The following is an 18,172-nucleotide window of genomic DNA, read 5'->3' as shown; positions in this document are numbered from 1 at the left end:
TTTCCCTTTTAGATCAATTTTTGTGTTCTTTGAATTTCATTCCTTATATAATTTTCTTTAGGTAACATAAAACATCCTTTCCAGGATGATCTTCAGACATCTTCCCACCACAGGAGCTACAGAGTACCACCATAATTAGAATATTCTACTTCAATGAAAACATGAAAAATTTATCCAGCCATACAGGGAAGGGAAGAAATAAACTTTTCTCTGCTGGAGATCAAACCTGAGACCAGAGACCAGGGAGATGCCACACTACCAGCCTACCATCAGCTATAGTGGTAACTCACTAACCAAGTGAGCTTTTGGTGGCTTTCCACATGTGCATGGTCCATTACAGTTATTGCAGATATATATATATATATATATATATATATATATATATATATATATATATATATATATATATATATATATATATATATATATATATATATATATATATATATATATATATATATATATATATATATATATATATATATATATATATATATATATATATATATATATATATATATATATATATATATATATATATATATATATATATATATATATATATATATATATATATATATATATATATATATATATATATATATATATATATAGTAAAGAGTCAAAGTGACATCACATACCCCTCTTGCTCAATGTACCATTTACTTGTAAACAGGCACCATCCACTGTATAAAAACAGCATAATGGAGGATAGCACAAATCTTTACAAGTGTTGCCTACATTCAAGTATAAACAAGTACATTGTATTTAATCAAAAGTTATATACTGTATATAGATTCTAGTGAACTCTGTGGTGATACTATTGGGTAAATACGTACATTGAGTATTATGATATTGTAGTTTAATATTATTATGTCTCATTAACTCTTAAATGCAAACAATATTTTTTGTGATGCATCTGCAAACAATGGGTGAATTTAACCCAATATTAAGAAAATGATGAAAAAATGTTACTTTCACTATTTATCAAATCCAAAATCAAAGTATGAAAATACAACTCTCACTTCATTTACAAGCAAAATATAAACACCGTACAAAGATAATAAGTTATTTTTATTTTGTTTTGAAAGAACAAAAATTAACATTATTTTATCAATGATTAAACCTTAAATTCCCTAACACAATAAATATTGGCTCGAAGGGCAATAGCTACAATAGCGATTGTTGTTGGTCCTTGGAGACTCACGCTGGTTGCCTCACTACCCTTACGATGAATTTCGCCTAATATTTGCAACTGTCACCTTCTCCTCGACTGAGTGTAAACATTGGGTGAAATTGACAGCAATCATAAATAAAATATGGGAGAAAGAAAATGCCCACTTCCTCTCACGGCAAGAGGCTATGGGGAACTGAAAATACGTGGAAGGGCAGCTGCGTACCCTTCCTTATCACTTGTCAACAGAGGGGAGACAAAAAGCTGTGGTGAATTTCACCCAATGTATGCATTCCAGGGTTAACGTGAATACGTACACAAAAACTACTAACTTTCATGCTTTACGAATCTTTGACAGGAACTTTTTTTATCACAAAGTACTTGTACTTAAGTACAATGGCATGTACTTGGACTTAAGTACATAGCAAAGTGACAGTACTTGTACTTGGACCCAACCCTGACTGATAGAGTGCCTAATACATGGTGGTGAGGTTGTATTTGGCATGTGCAAGAGGAGGATGGAATGTGATGGTGTGAGAGGCACACAGCACTGCAAGGGAATCCTTTACAAGCTCATGAGGAAAAGCACCAAGCAGCTAGTTGGCTGCTGGAGACACCGCTGGCTTTTGGTGCAACCTGCGACCCACAACTCCTGACTCATACATGCTCCATTTACATGTATATTAGGTTATGTGAGAGGAAGATATTGCCAACTTGTGGGCCAATGCTAAAAGGGGGGAGAGTGCTCTTTGGGGTGAGATTAGTGAGGTGATGTTGGACGGGTTTCAGTGTGGACCACAGCAAGATGAGATTCATCCTGCAATAGCTCCCTAGCAGTGAAATACTGGGGGGGTGTACTCTCTTTTGGCATCTTCAAGTCATCACCTTTCAGCCTGATCTCTTGGCTCTGCCTCTTTAACCCGGTAACAGCAACGGGCCAAATTTGTGGCTTTACTGTGTAGCAGCATCGGGCCAAATTTGTGCCATGATATAACCCCCCCAAAATAGATGATACATCATCTGATCACAAATGCTTTGATATATATTATGAAATGGTTTGTGTGAGGGGTGATTTTTTCTCATTTTTCTCACTTGGAGGGACCATTAAGAAACATGATCCCCGCTGCTACCGGGTTAACAGCCTGTATCTGTCACCAGTACATATCCTGTTTGGTCTTGGCAGTGGTACTCGTGCCTTTACTAAAGAGCAAGGTAAAGATCAGTGATAATGTTAGAAACTATAGGCCCATTGCCATAGTACCTGCCACGGTAAATCTTAGGAATAGCGGCTCCTAGCGGGTGCGCCTTTAGGGCACGGTGTGGTGGTAATTACAACATTTCTAGCACGTACGACGAGGTTTTGACAAGCGGACAGGCGTGTTTATGTCACAAGGGGTGTATTTTTTCCGCGCGGGCTCTTCCCTTTCTTCACCCCGGAGCTTGCAGTCTCATCGCCCATCGACTTGAAAGAAATCGTGAGGCCAGCGTGGAAAAATACACCCCTTGGGACATAAACACGCCTGTCCACTTGTCAAAACCCCGTTGTACGTGCTAGAAATGTTGTAATTACCACCATATCGAGCTTACACTTACTTACACTTAAGGGTTATGGGTTATTTTGTAGGCCTGGCCTAATAGTATAAACCCATGTCTTTAAGGTACTTGTCGAGTCTGGACTTAAACACATTCACCGAGCTTGCCTGTATGACGTGCTGTGGCAACTTGTTCCATTGGTTAACCACCCTCTGACTGAAAAAATTTTGGCGTAGCAGTAGTTTGGATCTTGATTTGAACAGCTTCATGGCATTTCCCCGAAGGTGTGTAGATGCTGCAGGCGTGAAGAACTGTGCACTTTCGATTGATTCCTTCCCTGTCAGTACCTTGTAGGTTTCTATGAGGTCTCCACCTCTCCAGAGACTGGATATCCAGTACAACTAGTCTTTCTTCATACGTCAGATGTTGCAGTCCTTTCACCAGTTTTGTATGAATTCTTTCAAGGTGGGTTATGTCTTTACGATAGTAAGGTGCCCAGGCTTGTACACAGTATTCAAGATCATAACACTTATACAGAATTTGAAAGCCGTCTTTTTCAATGCATACAAAGCTTCTTTTAAGAGAACGTAACACATTATTTGCCCTTTTTGCTGCTTTCAAACACTGCTTACTGGGTTTCAAGTCTCTACTGATCTGTACACCTAAATCCTTTTCCACCTCCACCTTTTCCAAACCATGTCTTGCACCACCAACACTCATGAAATAATCATGCTGGACATTATTACTTCCCATATGTAGAGTCTTACACTTTTCAGTATTAAAGTCTAGAAGCCACTTAGTTGACCAGTCTTGTAAAGTGTCCATGTCAGTTTGTAAATCCTTAACATCTTGATCTGTTCTAAGTACATTCCAAACTTTAGTGTCGTCTGCAAACATCTTGACTTGACATTTCACTTCGCTAGGTATGTCATTCACAAATATTAAGAATAATGTTGGGCCCAACACTGAGCCCTGAGGCACTCCACTATCAACTTTGCACCAGTCTGAATATTCACCATGGACTCCCACTCTCATTTCCCTACCCATCAGAAAGTCTTCAATCCACCGTATCAGCAAACCCTTTATCCCATATGCTTCCATTTTGTAGAGCAGACGCTTATGAGGTACTGTGTCAAATGCCTTTTTAACATCTAAATACACTGCATCAATATCATGTCCCATATCCAAAGCTTCAGTCCAATTTTCCAGTGTTTCTAACAAATTTGTTAAACAACTCCTGCCTTGTCTAAACCCATGTTGTTGTGCACTCAATAAGTTTTCAGACATCAAATGCTTCATGATAACATCCCTAACAATCCCTTCCATGATCTTAGCCACAATACTTGTTAAGGCTACAGGCCTGTAGTTGCCAGGGCTCACTCTAGACCCTTTCTTAAAAATTGGTACCAACCTCTTCCACTCATCTGGCAGCTTACTGTCGTATAAAGATTTGTTGAAAAGCATACACAGTGGCTTAGCTAGACCTGCAGCACATCCCTTCAACAATTTTGGATGAAACTTATCAGGACCAGGTGACTTGTCTTCCTTCAGTTTCTCAAGTCTGCTCTTCACATCCACCTCAGTAATGTTTACAGTATCAATTTTGGGGCCATCATACTGAAGGTCAAAATCTGGCAATGTGTTGTTTGCTTCTTTTACAAAAACGGACTTGAAAAATTTACAAAGAACCTCTGCTGCCTCCTTATCTGATGCCGTCATTGATCCACCTCCCTTATCAATTTGAGAAACTCCAACTTTAATCTTCTGTTTGTTTCTTACATATCCATAGAACTTTTTAGGGTTATCCTTAAATGACATGATCAGTTTCTTCTCATAGTCTAACTTAGCCTTTCTACACAAGTCTGTTGTTCTATTTCTCATATCAGTGTATTTTTCCCAATCAATAAGTCGTCTCGTTCTTTTATATACTCTGAACAGTTTATTTTTGTGTCTGCTAGCACGTTTTACCTCTTGTGTCACCCATCCGGGCATCTTCCTCTTCCTCGACCTCTTAACTAGTGGAATCCAAGTCTCGCATAATGTCCACACACATCTTGTAAACTTCCTCCACATTTCATTTATATCACAATCACCAAACAAGGTATCCCAGTTTATGCAGATTAGCCTCTCATTTAACTCCTTGTATTTCCCTTTCCAAAAATTTAGATCATCTCGGCTGTCTGTCCTTTCAGTAAAGTCTTCCACGTCAAGCCGATATGGTCACTTCTACCAAGGGGAGCCATTATATCCAATTCCTCAATGGAGTTCTCATCATCCGTAAATATCAGAGCTCTAAACACGCACCCGCTAGGAGCTGCTATTCCTAAGATTTACCAATGTTACACTGCCAAGAAGACTTTGTATGCACGGAACAATCAGTTCAGTTATAAGAAGGGGCACAGCACTGAGATGTGTGTGTGGTCATTGAAGCATATAATTTTGTACTGGATTTCAAGTTCATCTGTCTACCATTGCTTCCTGGATGCCAGCAAGGCCTATGACAGGGTGAACTACAAGAAATTGTTTAATAAACTTTTTGTTTGAATGTACTGATAGTTCCCAGAAATTCATTGCAAAAAATCATCAACTTTTTGTGTATTGCTTCCCTTTTTAGTCTTTCTCTGCCTAACTGTCACAATAGTACTACTCATAAGTAATAATTCTTACTTCCGTACTTGCCTAATTTATGTTACATATACACTTTTATTCAGGTAACAATATGTTCAGTTCTATATTCATACTTTGGTACTTTTTGCAGTCTAAGGGTTTATTCTATCATACAGAATACATATAACTCTCTTGTATACTAAAATATATATAATCATAAAATATAGTTATATCATATAAAACCTTACACTTAACCAGCTACAGTATGAAACAAAATTATGCCTCCTACATACATTTACCTTCTCAATACAGTTCTCTTAATATAAAATAAAAACACCATCTCCTTCAAATTGACAACACTGTCCCCATTAATGATTATCTTCCAATGACAATAGCTAATAAATGTACCAAACTAACCCTACTCAGGAGGAAATGGCAGCTTACCTTCGTGTTTCAAAAAGTAGTAAGGAAATGACTCCCCCGGCAATGCCTATTCATACATCAAGGTCGCTGCCAACACCCTCTTACATAACAGGGCTGGGCGGCCTGCCGCACCATGCTTCAGGCAGTGGCCTCCCTCACCTAATCTTTACATAACCATTGAGTAATTACAAATGACAGGAGTAACTCACTTCCTGCACGTGTCTGAGTGGCTCCAAGAGCAAGCAGTTGTGGTAAGTCTTGCCGGCTGCCGCACAACACACCCACACACACACTGAAATACTGCCCACACAGTCACACACACACACACACACCACGCCCCCTAATGAACGTATACACCACTGCCAAGGACACGATTCTTATGGTTGCCTGCTAATGTATTCTTTTTCTGTTGGTATAATTCAGTTGCCTGCTAATGTACTCTTTTAGTCTTGGAATAATTCAATAAGTCCAGAAAAGAACAAATACACTCTTACTCTTTCCTGCCTGCCTCGCCATGCCCTTGTAGAGTCAAAACATTAATAGAGAAAAGCTTTTAGTGTAATGAAACGGAACTAGCGGAAACGATGTGTGTGTGTGTGTGTGTGTGTGTGCAGGGCGACACATGCGAGGGGGAGGTGAGGAGCAGGCGGAGAAGAAAGCAAGACAAAAGAGATGAAATAAAAGGATGTGAGTGACAGAAAATAAGAGTAACAGGCCCGATAAGAGTGACATCAGCGGGCAGACCACCACCACCAGCCGCTTCCCGCCCCTCATGCCCTCCTTCCCGCCGAGCCCCGCACTAACACTTATCCCACACTGCCCGGCTCCCTGGTCACTCCATAGGCCGCGGGGAGGCTGCAGGGGACCGCCACGCTGCTCACACCACAGGGAAGGAAGACCAACAGCTGTGTGTCCTCCGTCTCTTCCTCCTCCAGGGTCCTCCACCTCACTGCAGCTTACCAAATTATCGTACTCAAAACCATATCCTCATCCTTGCTCAAAACATCGTATTTTTTGGTTTCTGACCCATAACTATAGCAAAGACACCAATGATTTATGGTTTTAACGATAATTTTAATTGGATATTGTTATTTGTGCGGTCACGACAGTTTTGGGCCTGAAACTGATAATAACTGCAATGTTTTGAGTATGATAATATCTGGCGGGGTGAGGGCACAGCTTTAGGCCAGAATTGTTTATTATTGATGTTTTTTGCAATAGTTATGGATAAGAAAAAGGAAAATACAATGTGCCAAGTGCGACAATCTGTTAACGCTCGGCGCCGTCGACTCAGAGGGAATAATTCTCGTATCTTATCTGATTCGCCCACTTTCAACGTTTACACAGTCCACTTTATGCGTTCAGCTAACTCGTGTTATTTTATCGATCTGCTCTTTTTCCACAGAGAGAGAGAGAGAGAGAGAGAGAGAGAGAGAGAGAGAGAGAGAGAGAGAGAGAGAGAGAGAGAGAGAGAGAGAGAGAGAGAGAGAGAGAGAGAGAGTATTAAAGAAATTTAGAACATAAGAACAACAAGAACGTAAGAGGTCTGCAAGAGGCCGGTTAGCCTGTACAAGGCAGCTCCTCTAAGCATAATCTCACCTTACCTCACTATCCATAAATTTATCCAACCTCTTCTTGAATGTGTAGGCACTCAATATGACTGCCAAGCCTGTTCCATTCATCCACCACTCAAGTGGTAAACCATTCTTGCCTATGTCTGTTGAATCTGAATTTATTTAACTTAAAACCGTTGCTACGTGTCCTAACTGGCTCTTTTACAACCAAAACTCTATTAATATCTCCTTTATTAAAGCCCTTCATCCATTTATAAACTTCCATCAAGTCTCCTCGTAGCCTTCGCCATTTTACAGAATGTAAATTTATATGCCTTAGTCCATCTTCATAAGGTAAGTTTCTCATCCCTTGAATCATTTGTGTTATCCTCCTCGGTACAGATTCTAACATCTTGATATCCATTCAGTAGAAGGTTGCCCAAATCTGAACTGCATAATCGAAATGAGATCTAACTATAAGTGCTAATTAAAGGCCCAGTCACACTGGCTGTGCGATCTACTGACGACCTCCAGCGACCTGCAGGTCGCGGGAGGTCTCACATGGTCGTGCGTGCGACCGTCATGTGTCTCCGTCCGCCGTGCGACCGAAAAGGTCGGTTTTAGGTGCTGTTCTAAAACCTCAAGCCAACCTTTCAGGTCGCTGCCGGTCGTAAAAAAGGTTGCCGTCCGGTGGCCGAATGGACTGCGTCTGGACGGCAAGCGGACTGCCACCGGTGGCCGACAGCTGACCATCAACTGTTGAACGGCGACCGGATGGCGAGCGGACGCCGTCTGGTTGCCGTCAGATAGTAGGAGGTCGCTGATGTTCGCCGTCCACTTTTCATCTGTCATTGGCCGTGGTCGACGTCCGGCCTTCCACCACACGGCGAGTTGTGCGGCGACCTGTGGTAGATCAAACCACCCTTGCCCGGAAATGAGGTACGTACATTCTTGAGCAGTGACGTCCCACGCCCCTCAACCCGTCCAAGCTCCGTCCCGACTCAACCTGCTCCACAGGTCAAGCACACGGGACAAATGTATATGGGTCACCTCTGCCTAACCAAAATAAATTATTGCAGAACATGATGTGCACAGCAGTAACAATGAGTCTGTAGAGCTAATGGCTTTTATCCATTTCAAAAAGAATTGTTAATTTCATCTTCTGCTCTGCCCAGGGTGATGGGAATGCTTTAGAACGAATATAATGTAACATACATATTACCAATAGGTTAAACCAAGATTGTTTGGAGCACTTTTTGCATGTCTGCGGCAGTTCCTACAGTCTGTTCAGAGCATGAAGGCGGTTCAAGATGTGGCAGATTCCTGAATTCCCATGGGTGCGGCTCTGCCAGTTCAACCGCCAATTATCAGATTAGCACCGTCTCCCTACCTACCCACCCACAACCCACCTGTTTATCTCTCTCTCTCCCTCTCGACCCGGGGGAGGGACCTAAGGGGACACGCCGACCACCACCACCACCACCAAAACGTGGCATCATGGGAAAAAAATCTCTGCCACATGTCATAGAATTTATACAAATCGTTGTTATAATCCTAAACATCGACACGCATTTTACTATGTAGCTTCCTTTACTATAAACAGAATATATAAAATATCACTTTCAAATAGCACATGGATGGGAAATAAGAGAGAGAGAGAGAGAGATGCATGTACGAAGGTTGATTTGGCAGCATTGCTAGAGGTAAACGACGATACCAGCTCCACCCTGAACCGCCTTCATGCTCTGAACAGACGATAGTCCAACTGGCGGCTCTGTTGGGAGCGAAAAAATGCGGGCGGCAGTGTAGGCCGAGAGTCGGAAGTCAGCGGACTTTGTAAAGTTGCTCCTCTTCTCGATTCCCACACACCTAACACAACGGAGACACGTTTACCAAAACCTTAAAGGACATGATCAAAGAGTTGTACTGCACGCTGATATGAGTGAAATGAGCGTGGGATGGAAGGAAATAAGGAATTTGGTGGCCGACATTTAGTGTGCATGCATCCTGTGGGCTCAATACGAGAGATGCGAGTATACCACGCGCGGCGGGATTTTTTGCCCGTTTACTTAACCTTAAAGATTATTATGGCCTAATTATTATTATGGTTATATGGTATATATGATAATGATATATGATTGTGATTATGTATTTGATTATTTCACGTGCTGACAGTGAATATTTGTTATAAAAAAAAAAAACCCGAATCCTTTGCCCTTTTTTTTCTCTTTTTTTTTTTGGTGACCTTTTCGATGTAAAAAAGAAAAAAAAAGAAAAGGGAAACTGATGCCCAAATTGGTTTGTAACCTTTTTAATGTTATAAATTTCAAAACGGGGACCTATGCTCCATGTTTTGTTTTTTGGGGGGGTCTGAAAATTAATAAAATTGAATAATATATAATTGATATACAGGAATATAATACGATATAAGTAGATAAATAAATACAAACAAAAAATAAAATGGGTAACAACAAATAAGTAAATAAGACCAAATAAAATTAAAAGAACTCAGAAATCTAATAAAGTGGTTTCTGACGTTTAATTACAGGCACTCAAGACATTTAATAAAAGTGATTCAGTCATTAAATTACGGGTAAATTTAGACGAACTCAGACATTTAAAGGAACTCCTGACATATAATTATAGGGATTCAGGCATTTAATAAAAGAAGCTCAGTAATTTCATTAAAGGTACCAAGGCAGAAGTCTCCAGGCCCACCAGGAGCTCCCTTGCTTCACATATCTCCCTACCGAAGTGGGGGCAGAGGGCATCAATCACAACTTCCGCTGAGAGGCAGGACACACCGTCCACCACATGCCCCACTACGTCCCCATGTCAGAAGGGAGATATCCACCTGTTCACGTAGATACGTTACCTGCCGTCACGCTTTTGTCTATCAGACACAGGGAACTACATGGCTCCACTCCACCAGCAGACCCCACCAAGTGCCCAGTAATGGATGTCCATCTTTCCAAGTGGATGTGAGACGCCTGACACGTCTATTGCTAATTTTTTTCTATACATGTTATAATAAATGATAAAAAAACAAGGACTTTTATCATGTGCCTGCACAACAGCCTATATAATTATAGTAGTTCACTATGCATTTAGTATAGTTTATGAGGAAAATTTACTTCTCTGACAAACAATTCCTATAAATGTTATAGAAAAGTATTTACAATCAGCGAAAATTTTATAGTAATGAAAATTATTGAAGAAAAATATTTTACCAAAACGGGCAAAATAGCCCAGACGGGATGTCTAGGGTTGTTGACGATTACCCGCAAATCGGGCCACTATAGCCCGTGCGGTCTACTTCATTGTTGCAGCTTTGCAATGGATGGGGGCATTAAACCGAAAAATGTTCACGAGTAAAAATGTTTAAGAAACATTTTAATAATGTTTAAGAAACATTTAAAAAATGTTTAAGAAACATGCTAAAAGGGTTTTCTGATATTTTCAGTATTTTTATGAATTATGAACAGCAAATGACACACTGATTAGGGTAAGGCGGATATATTTTTTATATATTTTAGGGGACAAAATATATCAGAACATTTTGCTCTTGGGAAATATTTGTGATGGGGCGTAGTCATATCTCTTACAAAACTACAAAAAGCTGGAGTATTCCCACGTTACTTAATCACAATCTATCAAATTTCCTACCCAACACACAGTATCCAGCATATTTCCTACGCAAACAAGAAGCACCCAGCTTATCTCCTAATGTGGCCTCCGGCGTAACTCCTACTAATAAATTATGCTGTCACGTGGAGTGTACAAAAGTAAAGTGCAAACGAATGCGATTTTTTTGCAGAGGAAACACAACTGCATTATAAAAGCAGGAGTACAAACGCTGGAGAATATTAAGAGAGACTTTTTCTCTTAACAACATGCGTTTATGAAATGAAACTGTAAAACAAGTCAAAAGTCGATTTCGTGAGCACACGGATTTCAAAGGAACTCTTTAAATGAATACCTCAAGCCTGTCATGAATGACATTACAACAAGAGGGAGATTTTACAGGGTAATAATATGCTGCTGCCAAAATAGTAGCTATACAATCTGTACAGGAGGCAGCGTGTCGGCAGGGCAGAAGAACCACTGTCCTGCCCAGGATGACCGCAGTGGAGCAAAGGGTCCCAAAACGCCATCGCTCCGTAGCTGGGGGAAAAGTTAATGTAGTCCTTCCTTGCCTTTCTTTCTTTCGTGTCAAACACGACTCGACGCGAGTTCGCTACCTTTCTTGGTGTAGGAAATGTGGCTGGAACCGTGTAGAAATTGTGACTGAATAGATTTTTGTGTGTACGAGATAGGCTGTAACTCAGTACGAAATGTGTCACTATTCTAAAAACTGATAAAGTTGTAGTTGTAGGACGTGTAGGAAGTGTGGCGCACCCCCTCTGTGATATCCGAGTTCGCTATAAAAAAAGGAGAGTGCAACCAGAGCCATAGAATTGGAGTGTTGGCCAACTTCATCACAGGCGCCATATTGTTACCAAAAGATTCGTGCGAAATTCAAGTTGATGCTGATACATTTTTTTTTTTTTTTGTGCTTCAGGTACTTCTTGGAGACCCTGACGATACCAACAGCACACACACACACAAAAAAAAAAAAAAAAAAAAAATCAGCATCAATCTGAATTGCGCGCGAATCTTTTGGTAACAACATGGCGCCTGTGATCAAGTTGGTCAAACTCTCCCGTTCTGTGGCTCTGAGATTAACTACAGACCCTCCACTCTCCCTCTTCGAAGTGGCGAGAATGGAAGTCTCTTCATGTCAAGCGACGTAAGTAATTTCTTCCAAAATGTCCGTCACCTTCACTCAGCGTCCACGAGGCGCCGTGCACCGCTCAGGGGAACAGTCCAGCCTCCATCATGTCATCGAACATTGATAAAAATCTCTGGCGAATCAATGGGTCTTTTACCTGTGCCTCCAGCGACTTGGTCTGTGAGTCCTGCAACATTTCATCGACGCCGTCGTCAGTACATGCATTAATGTCCAGCGCATTCTCGGGTTCCACGATCACCAAGGGTATAAAAACCATGGCGAAGATCGCCCCAGCCCCGCTCATGTCTCTAAACTCTTGAAGAAGCTGCGCCTGCGTGAAGGGAGGCTCAAGATCACCCTGCTTCAGGACCTTGACAAGAGTGTCGTAGTAGGTGGATAGGAAGGCGTCCAGGTTGGGCTGCCTGACCTCCCCTGTGGTGCTGGTGTACAAGAGGAAGTTGAGGTCGAAAGCCGGGGAGGAGTGGTTGCTGAGTTGATGGTCGAGCAGCATGACCTCCACGGGGCGGCCGCCCTCATCGTACCTGCGAGGGAGACGGAAAAGCCGGAGAATCAGTGGCAGTGACAACGTATCCTTTGTCCCTTAGACTCGTCAAAACGTACCAGCTAATATAGAATTTTCTTTTATGGTAAACAGTATATGTCTATCTTTCCATCATCATTATATATATATATATATATATATATTATATATATATATATATATATATATTATATATATATATATATATATATATATATATATATATATAATATATATATATATATATATATATAAGGATAGTATACACGAGAAGGTAGCCACCTTTGGCGAAGTTAATACTTACAACATGGATTCTTTTTACTCCCTGAATGCAGTGTAGTAACAAGTGACTTCTGGGAAATAGAAGGGGGTCGAGGGGGGCGAAGCACCATATATGAAATATTTTGTGTTCATACAACACACTGCCGTATTGCTTTCTGTCGCAAATGGAAGGGGGGTCGAGGAGGGCGAAGCCCACCCGTTAGGTAGATACGTAAAGTTAGGTTTGGATAGTTTAAATTTATTCGGCACGCACGCAGTGTGGGGCGGCGGAAATATGCAGAGCAGCAGGACGGGACATGGCGGCAGCGGTCCACTAGGCGGGCCGGTGTGGCGAGAAATACCTCCTCGCAGAAATAAATTGCTCTGCTGTTCAATACGCATGCATTAATTTGCCTAGTTTTGTTCCAGTTTGTCCACTCGTGATCTTTGTGAGCGGTGAGTGAAATATAGACACAGTAAGCAAGGTGAATCTCTCTGCGAGTTATTTTGCGGCTGCGGTGGCGGGTGCACAACAGACATTGAAAGCCAATCATTTAGTGATTTCCGGAAAAAAAAAACTATCTCCATAATAGACAGCATCATATTATGTCCAGAAATAAGCAGCCAGCATCTTGAAATTAGTAGTTTAACCTCTCGTGAATAATCCCCATATATATATATATATATATATATATATATATATATATATATATATATATATATATATATATATATATATATATATATATATATATATATATATATATATATATATATATATATATATATATATATATATATATATATATATATATATATATATATATATATATATATATATATATATATATATATATATATATATATATATATATATATATATATATTTTTTACATTGTGCCTATTGTGCTGGTAGGCTTCTTCCCAGTGGATCCTGATGGTCGGTCCAAGGCTTCTTTCCGGTAGGTCCTGATGGTCCCAGCCTGTTCTGGCGCAGGCGAGTGTTTATAGTGGCGCCATCTTGCATTGGCTCATGCTGCCTCCCAGAGCTCATCTTTGGTCCTAGAATCTAGAGTCCGGTTGAGAGGTGGTCTTCTGGACAGCATGTGGGTAGTTTTAAGCCACTCGGCGGCGGCTGAAAATTCCAGCTTGGTGGCACCGGGCGGGGATTGAACTCGCGTCCTCCTGAACACGAGGCCGTTACTTTGACGACTCAGCCACCGCCTGATATATATATATATATATATATATATATATATATATATATATATATATATATATATATATATATATATATATATATATATATATATATATATATATATATATATATATATATATATATATATATATATATATATATATATATATATATATATACACGAGAAGGTAGCCACCTTTGCCGAAGTTAATACTTACAACATGGATTCTTTTTACTCCCTGAATGCAGTGTAGTAACAAGTGACTTCTGGGAAATAGAAGGGGGTCGAGGGGGGCGAAGCACCATATATGAAATATTTTGTGTTCATACAACACACTGCCGTATTGCTTTCTGTCCAAAGGGGTCGAGGAAAGCCCACCGTTAGGTAGATACGTAAAGTTAGGTTTGGATAGTTTAAATTTATTCGGCACGCACGCAGTGTGGGGCGGCGGAAATATGCAGAGCAGCAGGACGGGACATGGCGGCAGCGGTCCACTAGGCATGGCGGTGTGGCGAGAAATACCTCCTCGCAGAAATAAATTGCTCTGCTGTTCAATACGCATGCATTAATTTGCCTAGTTTTGTTCCAGTTTGTCCACTCGTGATCTTTGTGAGCGGTGAGTGAAATATAGACACAGTAGGTGAATCTCTCTGCGAGTTATTTTGCTGCGGTGGCGGGTGCACAACAGACATTGAAAGCCAATCATTTAGTGATTTCCGACAAAAAAAAAACGATCTCCATAATAGACAGCAACATATTATGTCCAGAAATAACCAGCCAGCATCTTGAAATTAGTAGGTTAACCTCTCGAGAAAACTCCCCAAATATATATATATATATATATATATATATATATATATATATATATATATATATATATATATATATATATATATATATATATATATATATAGAGAGAGAGAGAGAGAGAGAGAGAGAGAGAGAGAGAGAGAGAGAGAGAGAGAGAGAGAGAGAGAGAGAGAGAGAGAGAGAGAGAGAGAGAGAGAGTGTAGAAGCCTCTTCGTCTCATAAGCTCTCCTCCTTCTACTGATAGTCTTCTACCTCTTAAATTCCGCCGCGATGTTGCCTCTCTTTCTATATTCTATTGATATTTCCACGCTGACTGCTCTTCTGAACTTGCTAACTGCATACCTCCCCCCTCCCGCGGCCCCGCTGCACACGACTTTTTATTCATGCTCATCCCTATACTGTCCAAACCCCTCATGCAAGAGTTAACCAGCATCTTCACTCTTTCATCCCTCACGCTGGTAAACTCTGGAACAGTCTTCCTTCATCTATATTTCCTCCTGCCTACGACTTGAACTCTTTCAAAAGGAGGGTATCAGGACACCACTCCTCCCGAAATTGACCTTTCTTTCGGCCACCTCTTTTGATTCTTTTTTGGAAGCAGCGAGCAGCGGGCTTTTTTTTATTATTATTTGTTTTCTTTTTTTGTGTGCCCTTGAGCTGTCTCCTTTGTTGTAAAAAAAGAAGAAAAAAAAAAATATATATATATATATATATATATATATATATATATATATATATATATATATATATATATATATATATATATATATATATATATATATATATATATATATATATATATATATATATATATATATATATATATATATATATATATATATATATATATATATATATATATATATATATATATATATATATATATATATATATATATATATATATATATATATATATATATATATATATATATATATATATATATATATATATATATATATATATATATTGATACTCACGTGAGGATAATTTAAACAGTGTTACTCCTTCATGTGTGTGTGTGTGTGTGTGTGTGTGTGTGTGTGTGTGTGTGTGTGTGTGTGTGTGTGTGTGTGTGTGTGTGTCTGCAAAACTGTAATTTTTGTCAGATGGAATCACGCCCCCCCTTTATCCAGCTCACGCCCCCCAGTTTTGGAACCACTGCTCTAGAGGAACAAAAGCGAAAGGTGGAGAAGACATTGCAAAACGCCTCAGGCTCTGTTAGCCAGTGAATCTGCCGCTCTGAAGTTCTACAACTACTTGTTAGGATAAACTCTATTAAAGAGGCCTCCTCACCTGAACAACGTGTTGTTGCTCCAGACGTCTCCGTGACACACCACCTTGAACCTGCCCCTCTTCGTCTGCTCATCAATGACATCTATCAAGGAAGGAATGACGCTATCAATCCATTTTATTGCTCTTTCGTAGCCCCCAACTTTGAGGAGTAACTCTCTGCAGTACTTCAGGTTACCCTTGAACAATGTCAGGGCTAGGGAATTGTTCTTTAATATGTATGGCCAGCACCTCTGCAGGAATGGGTACCTAAAGGCAAGGTCCTCTCCGGGGGCCTTGGCCTGCATGAGGAAAGAGGCGGAGTGGAACTTGGCTAACTCCTCCAGGACAAGCCGGACGTGGGCCTCGTCCAGGCCCTGTCTTCTGTCAGCCATCTTGAATCCCTGTACTCGAAGATCTTCCAGAAATATGATCTCTTTATATTTTTCCAAATCTACGTGAAAACATTTTGGGACTTTGAGTTCGTTAAATCCAATGTCACTCAAGATGGAGTTCATGTCAGTGACGATATCGAGGTAAAAGCTTGATTCATTGTGAAAGAATATTGTGTCATATTCTTTCGAGGACTCAGAGTTCCTGCATGGGTTGAGCTTCACTATGTAGCTCACCTCCTGGCTCTGACCGTCCAACTCGTACGTGACCTCGACGCTGCTCACAGCAGAAACGTAGTTGTCCCCCTTCTTGCTGAAGTCCACGACCTTCCAGGCTGTGAGGCGCACGGCGACCCCTTTGTCGGCAGCGAGGGCCGCCCGCACATGGGCCTCCTTCAAGAGACTGGATGCCATCGCCTCCTCTTCCTCTGTGGGTGAGTTGACGTCATCCTCCTGTTTTGTCACTGCTGAGGAAGATAAAAAGCGATAAATAAAGGCTCGTTCACATGTGTCCTCGACCACACGCTGGCACTATGTTATGCAATAAACCAAGCCGTAGCACAGCTCTTTGGCACATATGTGTAGCAATGGTTTTTGTGGAGCTCCGGGGAGCAGAATGAGCCAAGCAAGAATGGCGTTTAATAATATGCCAGCCCGCGCCACTTGTGGGCTGGGGAACCGTGTGGACGAGGTTCATGCTGATGGAGTGGACCCCAGATGAGCACAGAGGCGAATACAAGACAGAGGAGGCCTGGCCATGGAAGTGACGCCGAGATGATACTCCTGTTTGTCTTCTGTCCTTCACTCCACATGTTACGGGAGGAGTAAAGTAAGCAAGGATTTTTAGAATATTGTGGGAATGTTGTACTCTTGGCTTTTTAATGAATGAACAAATCAATATATATATATATATATATATATATATATATATATATATATATATATATATATATATATATATATATATATATATATATATATATATATATATATATATATATATATATATATATATATATATATATATATATATATATATATATATATATATATATATATATATATATATATATATATATATATATATATATATATATATATATATATATATATATATATATATATATATATATATAACACACACACACACACACACACACACACACAGATAAACTAAAATAAAGACAAACATGCAGAGAGTCAGTGTGCCAGGCTCTCAGCCTTCCTACATGCCCGTCTGGCGGCCACTAGCTGTGGTGCACGTAAGGCCGACTGCACCTACCATCTTTCGGCATGGTGAGGGAGAGCCACACTGACCGTGCTGGTGACGGTGCTGCTTGCCGGAGGGTCTGAGGGAGACTGGCAGCGCGGCGCTGCTACGGCAAGGCATTTTCTCATCGCCTCCGCCCCCCGAGCGACACACCTCCAGCCTCAAGGACTCGCTCTGGCCACTCACGGTGCCGCGGCAATAATTTTTTTTCATCCTCGTTATCATAGTGCCGCTTTGTTCAATCTTTTTTTTTCCTCTGGCTCCCTCTACTTCACTAATTTCTTTTACCCTTTGATTTTACTCCTCGCCCTGCTCCCCTGCCCCCTCCCGCTCGCCTGTCCCTTCTCGATGGTTGTGTAACTG

The 18,172-nt window shown here is 40.5% G+C and overlaps 2 protein-coding genes across 18 annotated transcripts in view; both read right to left on the bottom strand.

Annotated features, from left to right (window-relative positions):
• The window catches only part of LOC127008120 (arrestin domain-containing protein 3-like), a 45,695-nt gene extending 38,634 nt beyond the window's left edge, over positions 1-7,061 (bottom strand). For 12 of the 17 annotated variants that reach the window (XR_007760815.1, XR_007760812.1, XR_007760816.1 and 9 more), the window contains exon 1: positions 5,947-6,507. The gene's annotated coding sequence lies outside the window, so the exon portion shown is untranslated. Of the gene's footprint in view, positions 1-5,758; positions 5,923-5,946; positions 6,512-6,541 lie in introns of those variants that run through there. The other 5 variants (XM_050879729.1, XM_050879732.1, XM_050879730.1 and 2 more) reach the window with 4 other exon arrangements.
• A 2,562-nt stretch (positions 7,062-9,623) lies between these two features.
• Positions 9,624-17,902, bottom strand: LOC127008115 (uncharacterized). Its single transcript, XM_050879721.1, has 3 exons — positions 17,822-17,902; positions 16,172-17,006; positions 9,624-12,603 (listed from the first exon to the last, which is right to left on the bottom strand). Exons 1-3 carry the CDS (start codon positions 17,832-17,834, stop codon positions 12,144-12,146), a joined length of 1,308 nt encoding a protein of 435 aa, XP_050735678.1. The 5' UTR covers positions 17,835-17,902; the 3' UTR covers positions 9,624-12,143.
• Positions 17,903-18,172: the final 270 nt, after the last annotated feature.

The sequence above is a fragment of the Eriocheir sinensis genome, chromosome 37 (assembly GCF_024679095.1).
Source record: "Eriocheir sinensis breed Jianghai 21 chromosome 37, ASM2467909v1, whole genome shotgun sequence".
Taxonomy (NCBI): Eukaryota; Metazoa; Arthropoda; class Malacostraca; order Decapoda; family Varunidae; genus Eriocheir; species Eriocheir sinensis.
The sequence above is the reverse complement of the archived record's forward strand: the minus strand, read 5'-3'. Positions and strand labels throughout refer to the sequence as shown.